The sequence below is a fragment of the Bombina bombina genome, chromosome 4, assembly GCF_027579735.1.
Source record: "Bombina bombina isolate aBomBom1 chromosome 4, aBomBom1.pri, whole genome shotgun sequence".
NCBI classification, from domain to species: domain Eukaryota; kingdom Metazoa; phylum Chordata; class Amphibia; order Anura; family Bombinatoridae; genus Bombina; species Bombina bombina.
In genome coordinates this window covers 1,159,152,586-1,159,166,040 of record NC_069502.1, presented here as the reverse complement: position 1 = coordinate 1,159,166,040, position 13,455 = coordinate 1,159,152,586, and the positions used below count along the sequence as shown (strand labels likewise).

General features: G+C 40.0%; 1 protein-coding gene across 1 annotated transcript in view; it reads left to right on the top strand.

Annotated features, from left to right (window-relative positions):
- The window catches only part of TMEM63A (transmembrane protein 63A), a 162,309-nt gene that overhangs the window by 139,721 nt on the left and 9,133 nt on the right, over positions 1-13,455 (top strand). The window contains exons 15-22 of the mRNA XM_053712617.1: positions 540-646; positions 1,067-1,153; positions 4,428-4,493; positions 5,489-5,651; positions 5,888-5,993; positions 7,112-7,279; positions 9,104-9,219; positions 10,749-10,811. Coding sequence (XP_053568592.1) covers positions 540-646; positions 1,067-1,153; positions 4,428-4,493; positions 5,489-5,651; positions 5,888-5,993; positions 7,112-7,279; positions 9,104-9,219; positions 10,749-10,811 — 876 coding nt within the window. The remainder of the gene's footprint in view (positions 1-539; positions 647-1,066; positions 1,154-4,427; positions 4,494-5,488; positions 5,652-5,887; positions 5,994-7,111; positions 7,280-9,103; positions 9,220-10,748; positions 10,812-13,455) is intronic.

Here is a 13,455-nt window from a genome sequence, read left to right as displayed (position 1 = left end):
TAAGTATGCAAAAGGTGTAAACATTCATTGAAACGCCATTAATGTATTTAACTGTGTATTGTTAATTAATTACATGGTTATTATCTGTTGTACTATAACACATTGTACAATCGCAAATTGGAAAATTATTTATTGTGAAAGAGGTATTTCCCCCCCCCCAACATTTGGGGAGGGCAGCATAGTTTAATTTGGATATTCATCAACCAAGTCTTTCCATTAAACCAAGGCTTTTTTTTTTTTTTTTTGTGTGTGATTAATTACACATTTAAACTAATATTTTTTTAACTATTTGTCAGCCAATTTTTATTTTATGTTTTACTTTTTGTGCTGAGCATGTGCACAAATATTATTATAGTTAAACTTTTAGATATGTTTGTGTCGTGAGAGAAACGCACACAAATAATAAAACAAAGCTTCTATCTCTGTTTAGAAATATTTGGAAATGTTTAAATGCTTTTCAGACACAGTGCTCTTTTATACTCAATGTATAGGTTGTTTTATTTGTGCAAATACAGAACTTTGTGTTGATGTCTCCATAGAATCCTGTGATCAGTCAATTCTTCCCTACTCTCCTGCTGTGGTCTTTCTCGGCATTGTTACCCACCATAGTGTACTACTCAACGCTGCTGGAGTTTCATTGGACAAAGTAAGCAGGCGTGCTTCACTTCCATTCTAAACCTGATGAGAGCTGTGATGTGAACTCAACTCACTTAGGGGAGCTGCTAATATCACAGATTGTATTCTTTAATCTTAAATTTTGAGTAGTTTAAATCTAAGCTCTTTATTATTTATTTAGTGCTTTCTGTATATTCTGTATATGGGTTTTTTTTGTCCATTACCTGTGATGTTCGAACTTTTGTTGGCCCTGCAGTATGAGATGCTACATAATGTGCAAAATCTCATTATTATGTATTATAAAGTATAAAGTATAAAGGGTAGGTAGGACTGTAATAAAGTCATTTCTGTAATGAGCTATTTGATTTTTTTTGTTTGCTGTTTTGTTTTATGTTAATTCACATCTAATAGATTTGTGCTGTAAATGTCACCTACTCTTTGTATTCTACAGGTCTGCAGAGAATAGAATTATGATGCATAAAGTTTATATATTTCTCATTTTCATGGTGCTGATTTTACCATCACTTGGCCTCACCAGGTTAGGAAGCTCCTTTATTATCTGTTTCTATTCTAACTGCAAAATGGCACTGGCTCTTGCATATTTGTGATTTTGTTTGCTACTTATGTGACTGGCATGAATTTGACATCATGAGAGGAGGGTGGTGCCAGGGCAGTGTAGGAAGAGAGTAGTGTGCAGGGTTACATGAGAGGGTGGTGCCAGGGCAGTGTAGGAAGAGAGTAGTGTGCAGGGTTACATGGGAGGAGAGTGGTGCCACGGCAGTGTAGGAAGAGAGTAGTGTGCAGGGTATCATGAGAGGAGAGTCGTGCCAGGGCAGTGTAGGAAGAGAGTAGTATGCAGGGTATCATGAGAGGAGAGTAGTGCCAGGGCAGTGTAGGAAGAGAGTAGTTTGCAGGGTGTCATGAGAGGAGAGTGGTGCCAGGGCAGTGTAGGAAGAGAGTAGTGTGCAGGGTATCATGGGAGGAGGGTAATGCCAGGGCAGTGTAGGAAGAGAGATGTGTGCAGGGTATCATGAGAGGAAAGTGGTGCCAGGGCAGTGTAGGAAGAGAGTCGTGTGCAGGGTAACAGTAGCGGAGAGTGGTGCCAGGGCAGTGTAGGAAGCGAGTAGTGTGCAAGGTATCATGGGAGGAGAGTGGTGCCAGGGTAATGTAGGAAGAGAGTAGTGTGCACAGTATCATGGGAGGAGAGTGGTGCCAGGGCAGTGTGGGAAGAGAGTAGTGTGCAGGGTATAATGAGACGAGAGTGGTGTCAGGGCAGTGTGGGAAGAGAGTAGTGTGCAGGGTATTATGAGAGGAGAGTGGTGCCAGGGCAGTGTAGGAAGAGAGTAGTGTGCAGGGTATCATGAGAGGAGAGTCGTGCCAGGGCAGCGTAGGAAGAGAGTAGTGTGCAGGGTATCATGGAAGGAGAGTAGTGCCAGGGCAGTGTGGGAAGAGAGTAGCGTGCAGGGTATCATGGAAAGAGAGTAGTGCCAGGGCAGTGTGGGAAGAGAGTAGTGTGCAGGGTATCATGGGTGGAGAGTAGTGCCAGGGCAGTGTATCGTGCCAGGGCAGTGTATAAAGAGAGTAGTGTGCAGGGTATCATGGAAGGAGAGTAGTGCCAGGGCAGTGTGGGAAGAGAGTAGCGTGCAGGGTATCATGGAAAGAGAGTAGTGCCAGGGCAGTGTGGGAAGAGAGTAGTGTGCAGGGTATCATGGGTGGAGAGTAGTGCCAGGGCAGTGTGGGAAGAGAGTAGTGTGCAGGGTATCATGGGTGGAGAGTAGTGCCAGGGCAGTGTGGGAAGAGAGTAGTGTGCAGGGTATCATGGGTGGAGAGTAGTGCCAGGGCAGTGTGGGAAGAGAGTAGTGTGCAGGGTATCATGGGTGGATAGTAGTGCCAGGGCAGTGTGGGAAGAGAGTAGTGTGCAGGGTATCATGAGAGGAGAGTAGTGCCAGGGCAGTGTGGGAAGAGAGTAGTGTGCAGGGTATCATGAGAGGAGAGTAGTGCCAGGGCAGTGTGGGAAGAGAGTAGTGTGCAGGGTATCATGGGAGGAGAGTAGTGCCAGGGCAGTGTGGGAAGAGAGTAGTGTGCAGGGTATCATGAGAGGAGAGTAGTGCCAGGGCAGTGTGGGAAGAGAGTAGTGTGCAGGGTATAATGAGACGAGAGTGGTGTCAGGGCAGTGTGGGAAGAGAGTAGTGTGCAGGGTATTATGAGAGGAGAGTGGTGCCAGGGCAGTGTAGGAAGAGAGTAGTGTGCAGGGTATCATGAGAGGAGAGTCGTGCCAGGGCAGCGTAGGAAGAGAGTAGTGTGCAGGGTATCATGGAAGGAGAGTAGTGCCAGGGCAGTGTGGGAAGAGAGTAGCGTGCAGGGTATCATGGAAAGAGAGTAGTGCCAGGGCAGTGTGGGAAGAGAGTAGTGTGCAGGGTATCATGAGAGGAGAGTCGTGCCAGGGCAGCGTAGGAAGAGAGTAGTGTGCAGGGTATCATGGAAGGAGAGTAGTGCCAGGGCAGTGTGGGAAGAGAGTAGTGTGCAGGGTATCATGAGAGGAGAGTCGTGCCAGGGCAGCGTAGGAAGAGAGTAGTGTGCAGGGTATCATGGAAGGAGAGTAGTGCCAGGGCAGTGTGGGAAGAGAGTAGCGTGCAGGGTATCATGGAAAGAGAGTAGTGCCAGGGCAGTGTGGGAAGAGAGTAGTGTGCAGGGTATCATGGGTGGAGAGTAGTGCCAGGGCAGTGTATCGTGCCAGGGCAGTGTATAAAGAGAGTAGTGTGCAGGGTATCATGGAAGGAGAGTAGTGCCAGGGCAGTGTGGGAAGAGAGTAGCGTGCAGGGTATCATGGGTGGAGAGTAGTGCCAGGGCAGTGTGGGAAGAGAGTAGTGTGCAGGGTATCATGGGTGGAGAGTAGTGCCAGGGCAGTGTGGGAAGAGAGTAGTGTGCAGGGTATCATGGGTGGAGAGTAGTGCCAGGGCAGTGTGGGAAGAGAGTAGTGTGCAGGGTATCATGGGTGGATAGTAGTGCCAGGGCAGTGTGGGAAGAGAGTAGTGTGCAGGGTATCATGAGAGGAGAGTAGTGCTAGGGCAGTGTGGGAAGAGAGTAGTGTGCAGGGTATCATGAGAGGAGAGTAGTGCCAGGGCAGTGTGGGAAGAGAGTAGTGTGCAGGGTATCATGGGAGGAGAGTAGTGCCAGGGCAGTGTGGGAAGAGAGTAGTGTGCAGGGTATCATGAGAGGAGAGTAGTGCCAGGGCAGTGTGGGAAGAGAGTAGTGTGCAGGGTATCATGGGAGGAGAGTAGTGCCAGGGCAGTGTGGGAAGAGAGTAGTGTGCAGGGTATCATGAGAGGAGAGTAGTGCCAGGGCAGTGTGGGAAGAGAGTAGTGTGCAGGGTATCATGAGAGGAGAGTAGTGCCAGGGCAGTGTGGGAAGAGAGTAGTGTGCAGGGTATCATGAGAGGAGAGTGGTTCCAGGGCAGTGTGGGAAGAGAGTAGTGTGCAGGGTATCATGGGAGGAGAGTGGTGCCAGGGCAGTGTGGGAAGAGAGTAGTGTGCAGGGTATCATGGGAGGAGAGTGGTGCCAGGGCAGTGTGGGAAGAGAGTAGTGTGCAGGGTATCATGAGAGGAGAGTGGTGCCAGGGCAGTGTGGGAAGAGAGTAGTGTGCATGGTATCATGAGAGGAGAGTGGTGCCAGGGCAGTGTAGGAAGAGAGTAGTGTGCAGGGTATCATGGGAGGAGAGTGATGCCAGGGCAGTGTGGGAGGAGACACAAGTTGCTTCTTTGTATATGATATGAGCTGGTTATACTGAAAATGAAAATGTTTCTGTTTTTCAGTTTAGACTTTTTCTTCCGTTGGTTGTTTGACAGATCACTGGATACTAATGGCCCAATCAGGCTCGAGTAAGTGCACAAACTGTATATTAAATACAGCATTGTATATTCAGTAGCAGATTGTAAAACCTTTGATATCAAACATAGGGGATTTAGGTAATTAAAAACTCCCTACAAAATGTTCTACACAAGATACTAACGAGCCTCCTTTACAGTTACTTACTTTATGTACTTTTACTTCCTGATCTTAATTTTAGTTTTTGTTTAAATGCCCAGATCAACCAAACAAACAAAACCGTTGCTGTTATAGAGGAACAGATACTCTCCTACGTATTAGGCACATTGTTCACTATATTTTTCTTTGCATAAATGTTTTGTAGATGATGCATTTAGATGGCCCATTTGGTAGTGTATTTGTAATAATGTATAGTTTTTTTGTTTAATAAGATTGTGCTGATTTTCAGACTCCAAACCAAGCCCTAAAGTTTCAGATGTATACTGAAGTCTACAGATTCCAGCTTGCTCCTGTTTGTGTAATGGGTCTTTTCATATGCAGGGAATGGGAGAGTGTCTGATCTACCTGCTTTCCCAGCCCCTTTCAGTGGGTGTCCCAGCCTAACCATTGCTAAACAGTGAGCTTCAAAGTCATTTTTTTAACGGTTTTATACTGGATTTTTAGATCAGTATCTGTGCATATTCTTCCTTATAGTAGTGTCTATTACATATGGTTAGTTGCGGAACTGCCATTGGCAGTAGCCCCAGGGCCTAAGTGCTTGGGGAGCCCATAGCAACCAGTCTATACATAGGGAAGTGCAGAATGTGTTCAATCCTAATGCAGTGGAGCCTTTTATTAGTGCAGTTTGCAGATCTATCGTCTGTCTATCCTCAAAATCATTATACAGTGCACCATGTATATTACTATTGCTCACTACAAAGCTAACTTTTGGGAACCCCAAAAAATATCTGCACCGGGGCCCTCTTGAGTAGATCGCTACTGCATACAGTTATATTAAACTTGGTGCATACTGTCCCTTTAACATGAAGTTTGATTCCCTTCCATGCAGATGTGTCTTCCTTCCTGACCAGGGAGCCTTCTTTGTAAACTATGTTATTGCATCAGCTTTCATTGGGAATGGGATGGAGCTATTGCGCCTTCCAGGTCTGATCCTTTACACCATTCGTATGATCATGGCAAAGTCTGCTGGGGAGCGGCGCAATATAAAGCAGGTACTGAGATGCCAGTGCTGAGCGTTGGTGTGAACAAAATGCTTTCTTCTTGCAGAGACGCACGTTAAATTGGCTAATTATTAAAAACCAAAGCTGAATTCCCAAAGTGCAGTTTTTTTCTGTTGCTTTTCTTACTTATTGCAATAATGAAATCTACATATGAATTATTTTATGGGCTTTTGTAGGTTTAAAAAAAAAGTATTCTCTTCCTGAACATTTATTCTTTTGTTTTCCAGCACCAAGCCTTTGAGTATGAATTTGGGGCAATGTACGCCTGGATGCTGTGTGTATTTACAGTAATAATGACATACAGCATAACATGTCCAATTATTGTCCCCTTTGGTAAGTATCAGTTTTATTTCTCTAAGCTGATTGGTTTATTGCCCCTAAAAATATAAGTGTTTAAAATAAGCATTGACCTGTGGCTGGTTTTATGCACGTTTTACAGTGCATCGTAATACGGCTTTTTGTAGTGAAAACCCATTTACTGTGCTATACAGTATAGATATACAATATAGTGTACATTGCTCAAGGGTGGCAGTTATAATAAATATAAAACACATAACTAAAAATACCTAATCTATCTAAACAGCATAAAAAACAACTTAACAAGTATTGTATATCAGGAATATATATAATACACCAAAGATATTCACATAATGGAGATATAGCAATTGTATGTGTGACATTAATATGGCAAAACAACATAATAGTCGTTACTTTTGGGAAGACTTTTTGAACTAAAAGAATAGTCAGGCAAAATAAATAATGGAGGTATATTGCTTTATTGTTTTATTTATTAATTAAACTATTTACATGGAGATTAAAGGTGTGTTTAACAGTCTTTACTGCCTCCTTTCTTTGCTTCTGGATCGTGTCACACAAACACGGTACTCTCTTTTGCTGCTATTTTTTGCCCCCCTGCCTTAAAGGGACATTAAACCCACATTTTTTCTTTCATGATTCAGATACAGTATACCATTTTAAACAACTTTCTAATTTACTTCTCTTATCTAATTTGCTTCATTCTCTTGATATGTTTTCCTGAAAAGCATATCTAGATAGGCTCAGTAGCTTCTGATGGTGGTTGTACATAGATGCCTCATGTGATTGGCTCACCAATGTGCATTGATATTTCTTTAACAAAGGATATCTAAAGATTGCAGCAAATTAGGTAATATAAGTAAATTGGAATGTTGTTTATGATTGTATTCTCTATCTGAATCATGAAAGTAAATTTTTGGGTTTAATGGCCCTTTAAAGCAATTGTTTGTTCATATGTTTTGTGTACGTGAGCAGATATTTGAGAACTTGATTACCAGTGAGAGAGTACAAAATAGAATTTCTTGTATTGCATTGCTTTGTGTACTTATTACAGACAGTTGATACAGGTTAGGGAGAGTGAGCTCAGGTAACGTCACATGATTCTGTATCTGTCTAACTGCTCCTTTTGTTCCCAGGGTTAATATACATGTTGCTCAAGCACATGGTAGATCGTCACAATCTGTACTATGCATATCTGCCTACAAAGCTGGATAGAAAGATCCATTTTGCTGCTGTAAACCAGGCTCTCGCTGCACCTATACTTTGTCTTTTGTGGCTGTTCTTTTTCTCTTTTTTGCGAATGGGTAAGCGATTTTTACCAGCACTAACTTATAACCGCCTGCATGTGAGGTGGGAAGTAAGGTTACTAGTAATTTATTTAATTATTTTCTCAGGAGTTTTTTTTTTTTAAGGAGGGGATGGGGCAGGGGGTTAGTTTAAATGAATAAAAAAGTCATTTTTGGAAATCTGCCCTGCCTGAGAGCACTTTACACTGCTCAGTCTGCTCTTGTAAGGGATTTCTCACATTCAGTCTCCATTAGAAATCCTAATTAAAAAAAATGGAGGCTCCTAACCTCCCATTGGCTGACGGCATGGGAGGAGCAGGGTTTCGCATTCAGCATGGATGTTATGTGAAAACCCACATGGTTTGCCTTCACACAGCCCATCCCTTCTTCCTTTGCTTTTATTATGCCTTTTTTCCCCTCATGGTTAGCTTTTCAAATAAAAATACAAAGAGAATGATATAAAATGTATAATAGGAATAAATTAGAAAGTTACTTAAAATTGCATGCTCTATCTGAATCATTGAATTTGGGTTTTAGACCCTTTAACCCTTTAAGAATTAAGTTGAATTCTGTATTATTATTTTTTAAATATCTTTTTTATTTTGAAGTACTTTTTTATACAAACATGCTCACCTAGGTGAGAATAAAATTCAAGGGGGTATACATAAAAAGTGCCCATAAAAAAGAGAGAATCTACAAATGGAGCAATCCTTCATTTGAGGCATAAATGAACATAACACATAGATTACAAATATGACCGAAATTCATTTGAACACCTTATGGACCTGTTATAAGAGCCGTATCTGAAATACTACATTAAGAGCTTAATGATGCTCAAAATTTGAGTGTAACCTCAAAAATACATATCTATAATTAAAGTAAATTTTTAAGGCAAATTAAAGGGACAGTCAAATCCAAAAAAACTTTCATGATTTAAATAGGGAATGCAATTTTAAACAACTTTCCAATTTACTTTTATCACCAATTTTGCTTGGTATTCTTAGGTGAAAGCTAATTCTAGGAGGTTCATATGCTAATTTCTTAGACCTTGAAGACTGCCTCTAAACTGAATGCTTTTTGACCACTAGAGGGCATTAGTTCATGTGTTTTATATAGATAACATTGAGCTCATGCACTTGAAGTTATCCTGGAGTGAGCACTGATTGGCTAAAATGCATGTCTGTCAAACGAACTGAAATAAGGGAGCAGTCTGTAGAGGCTTAGATACAAGTTAATCACAGAGGTAAAACGTTTATTATTATAATCGTGTTGGTTATGCAAAACTGGGGAATGGGTAATAAAGGGATTATCTTTCTTTTTAAATAACAATTCTGGTGTTGACTGTCCCTTTAACAACAACAATGGAAAAAAAAAAAGAAAGAAGAAAAAGAAAGATTATCTTATCAAGATACTAGAAACCAACCAACATAAAAAAAGCATTTGAACCCTTCAATGCATATAAGGCATTTCATTTGTGGTCAGCTGGATTAATCAATTTCAAATCTCCGTACTTCTATAATCATGTAAAAAAAAAAAGGGGGGGGGACGCAAACAGTGCCCCACCTTTTTCTAAGTTTAATTCTGTATTAGTTTTTAAATCTTCTTTCTCACAAAATTAGTAATGTGACATGACAGTGCACATCTATCGTAAAACAGTCTACATCTATAATAGCTGTATTATAGTTCAAGAACTTATTTTTAAGCTAAACTTTAATAATAATCTGTGTTTCTTTTTCAGAGATCACTATGTTATAGTAACAAAGAGACATCACATTGTGCCGTGTCCTCAGATGGTTTCCATTCTCCTTTTTGGTTAAATAATGTTTTCTACTTCCTCCTTAGGTTTTAAAGCTCCGTCAACTCTCTTCACTCTGATCATCTTGCTCATCACAATTTTGATCTGCCTGTTTAATGCTTGTCTTGGCTGTTTTAAGCACCTTAGTCCGCTGAATTACAAGGTATGAATGTTTTGATGAGAATTCTTTGCTTGTGATTGGGTTTTCACATTGTAGATATTTGTTTTTATATAAGTAGTTAAATGTTCTAAGCATAAAACACCATATTATCTTGACTTGTTAGTGTAATATTGAGATTGTTTACCACAGTGTTTCACATCCTGTATAACATAAATATCCTTTTAGCAGCGGTGGGATTCAGAAAATTTAGCAACAGGTTCTCTAACTTTTTTATAATAATAAAAAGTTAGGAAATTTGATCTGTGAGGTTAGAATATTTACACTTTCCGCCTCACTGGTTTAACTCCTTAAGACCAGTTGTCTATATCAAAGACTGTAGCATGTGTTTACTGAAATAAGCCTAAAGGAGCAATTTCTCATACATTGTATACTCTACTGCTTTTATAACAAGAAATTGGAAACACATTTAACAATTTTACAGTATACTGTCCCTTTAAGGAACGTGGCATCACCCAACCACAGGGTCTTGAGAACCTGGGAAATTTAGGAACAGTTCTGCAAGAATTGGTGAGAACCGGCTGAGTCCCACCACCGTCTTTTAGTCATATTCAAATTATTTTTACAACATTTCTGTGATGTAAAAAAAAGAATTTATCTTCAGACTATAGATAGAACATGTGGATATCCTGGTCCTGCTGTGCTTCCTCTGTGTATAGTCTTTACACGAGGAATGCTATAGCAGAATATATAGTGGTATAAATACAGTGAAGTGCCCCAGATCCAGGAATGCGCTAGTTATAGAGAAGAGAACCAAAGTGTTTTCCAGCTTTAGCTGCATGTATGACTTATTTGGGTGCACTCTGTGCTTGTAGATGGGACAGCAAGGCCAATAGTGCAATATCTCACTAAATATACCATCATGCAAGAATGAGGTGCACAAAAGAAGATGTGGGTGGCATAAAATGCAGCAATGGCCGACACCTAATATTCTCATCCGGGGAAGTAGAAAGCCAGATAAAAAGCAATTAAGAGCTGCATTATGGCTTCTAGAAAGTAGATTGGCGATGCCTCCGGAAGTGGTGCCACTGATTTTCGTTCTTTGTGGAAAGAAGGGGGAGGGAGAGACGGGGTGAGATAAATACATTTTGTACTGTTCCTGCTGCATGATATAGAAAGGGGTGTAGGAGGCTATTTGCAGCTTAATCTAAGGTAAGACTTTAAGATGACTAAGGTGTAGACTGTCCCTTTAACTACATTACATATGGGTCAAATGTACTATTTTATGTTAATTTAAGTAGTTCTGCTTCATTTGTCATTTGATTTAACAAAACAGTACACCCCTCTATTGCAGTAAAGCTTCCCCAATCCTCATTAGCTACTCACCTTTTATAAAGAATAGAATATTTCTCTAGAATTTCTGGAGACCATAGGATAACATTTTTATTATGTGAAACACTCTTGTGTTTTTTCCAATGGAGTTAACACAACAGAAAAACATATTTTAATCAAGGCTGACAGGAAGTTATTTTTGTTTGACTTCCTATCTTGTTTTTGTTGACTTCTATTAACAGATTGAGGAATCCCGATTAGAGACAGAAACTGCAAAGAACGGAGAAGCTTCTCAGAAATCGTCTGTAAGTGTAATTCTGTATTATAGCTTATATGTATGTGTGCATGTATGGATAGACTGAAAGAGAGCCAGTTAAATACATAGATAAAATGTAGATAAAACCGGGGAAAATCTATCTATCTTTCATTCATGTAATTGGCAAGAGTCCATGAGCTAGTGACGTATGGGATATACATTCCTACCAGGAGGGTGCAAAGTTTCCCAAACCTCAAATTCCTATAAATCCACCTCCCACCACACATATACTTCAGTTTTACAAACTTTGCCTCCTATGGAGGTGGTGAAATAAGTTTGTGCTTGATTTTTTATGATTTCTTCTATGATGAGCGCTTCTAAGCATTCTAAAGCCCAATTCCTATCAGAGTACAGTGTTTGTCAGAGGGACGTGAAGAGAGTATCGCCTGTTGATTTTTATGGTTTCACTCATGGGAAATCTTTTCAAGGGTTCTCTGTTATCGGTTGTAGGGATTCATCTCCTATCTCCCTTTTCAGATTGACGATATACTCTTATATACTATTACCTCTGCTGATAGTTTTCAGTACTGGTTTGGCTGTCTGCTTTAGGTGGATGGGTGTCTTCAGTAGGTACTGTATGTATAATTATTTAAGACACTCTCGGCTATGTTTGGCGCTTTATGTATTAATATAAAGTTTTAAATACACGTATTTACTTATATATGCCATGACTCAGGTCTATGTGTATTTCCCTTTGCAGTCTAACAGTTTCAGTATGAGAATCATGTTTTAGGAAGTTATTTTTTTAAATTTTCTTACCTGGGGTTTAGTCTTTTTTTCCCAATTTGACTTGTTTTTCCTTAAATTTCGCAGGCAAATCTATGCTCGCGAGGGCGCAAAATGCTGTTATTTATTGCGTCATTTTTGGTGCAAAATGTTTTTTTGGCGCAAATTTGCGTCTATAGTGTTGCAAGTGTCGTCATTTCCTGTGTCTTTATTGATGTTAGTTTGTTTGGCACGAAGTTGCGCTTGTTATGACGCGAGTTGCGTCATTTCCGGATGTTGTTTGGCGCCAAAAAGTTTTCACTTTGCCTTGTGCGTCATAACTGGCGCCAAATATTTTTTTGGTTATATTACCCCACTTCCTTTATGCTCCCTGCTCTCTTTATATTCTAGAGGGCTATGCTGTTTGCTTTTTTGCTTATTTAGCATATGCATTTTTTCCCATTCCTGAAACTGCTATTTGAGGAAATTAGATATTTTGTTTAAATGTTATTTTTTCTTTTACATTTTGCAAGATGTCTCAGTCTGATCCTGTCTCAGAAGCTACTGTAGGAACCATGCTGCCTGAACACAGTTCTACCAAAGCTAAGTGTATCTGTTGTAAGCAAGCTGAGATTATATCTCCGGCTATATTATGTAACAGTTGTTCTATTAGTACTAGTACAGCACCTGTTGTTCCCTCAACATCTAATGTACATTATATCCCTGTTGATATGAAAAATGATATTGCTGATGCAATACAGAAGGCTATGTCTGCTATTCCACCTTCTAATAAATGTAAAAGGTCTTTTAAAACTTCTCATAAAACTGATTAAATTTGTGATGACTGACAACATACTGAAATATCCTCCTCTGAAGAGGATCTCTCTGCTTCAGAAGATCTTACTTCAGACATTGAAATTGATAAATCTTCTTATCTTTTTTAAGATTGAATATATTCGGTCTTTGTTGAAAGAAGTATTGGTTACTTTGGGTATTGAGTAGTCTGTTCCTCTTGATAATAAAACCAGTAAACATTTAAATTCTGTTTTTAAACCTTCTGTAATTACTCCTGAGGTTTTTCCTGTTCCAGATGTGGTTTCTGATGTGATTGCTAAGGAATGGTCTAAGCCTGGTGCTTCTTTTAATCCTTCTAGGTTTAAGAAGTTATATCCTTTACCAGTGGCTAATTTGGAGTTTTGGGGAAAAGTCCCTAAGGTTGATGGGGCTATTTCTATTCTTGCCAAACGTACTACTATTCCTATGGAAGATAGTACTTCTTTTAAGAATCCTTTAGATAGGAAGATTGAATCTTATCTAAGGAAAGCTTATTTACATTCTGGCTATATTCTCAGGCCTGCCATTTCTATGGCTGATGTTGTGGCTGCATCAACTTTTTTGGTTGGATAGCTTCGCACAACAGGAAACAGACCCTGATTTGTCTAGCATTGTTCGTTTGCTTAAACATGCTAATCATTTTATCTATGTTGCTATTTTTGATATCATCAAGATTAATGTTAAATCTATGTCTTTAGCTATTCTGGCTAGAAGAGCTTTATGGCTTAAATCATGGAATGCTGACATGGTATCTAAATCTAGATTACTATCTCTATCTTTCCAGGGTAATAATTTATTTGGTTCTCAGTTGGACTCTATTTTTTCCACTATCACTGGAGGGAATGGAGTTATTTTTGCCCCAAGATAAAAAGTCTAAGGGTAAATCTAAAGCTTCTAATCGGTTTCGTTCCTTTCGTCAGATTAGAGAACAGAAAACCACTCCTTCCCCTAATTGAAAGCCATCTTCAAGTTGGAATAAATCCAAGCCTTATAAGAAGCCAAAGCCAGCTCCCAAGACTGCATGAAGGTGCGGCCCTCAATCCAGTTCTACTGGTGGGGGGCAGATTGAAATTATTTCAAAACATTTGGGCAGA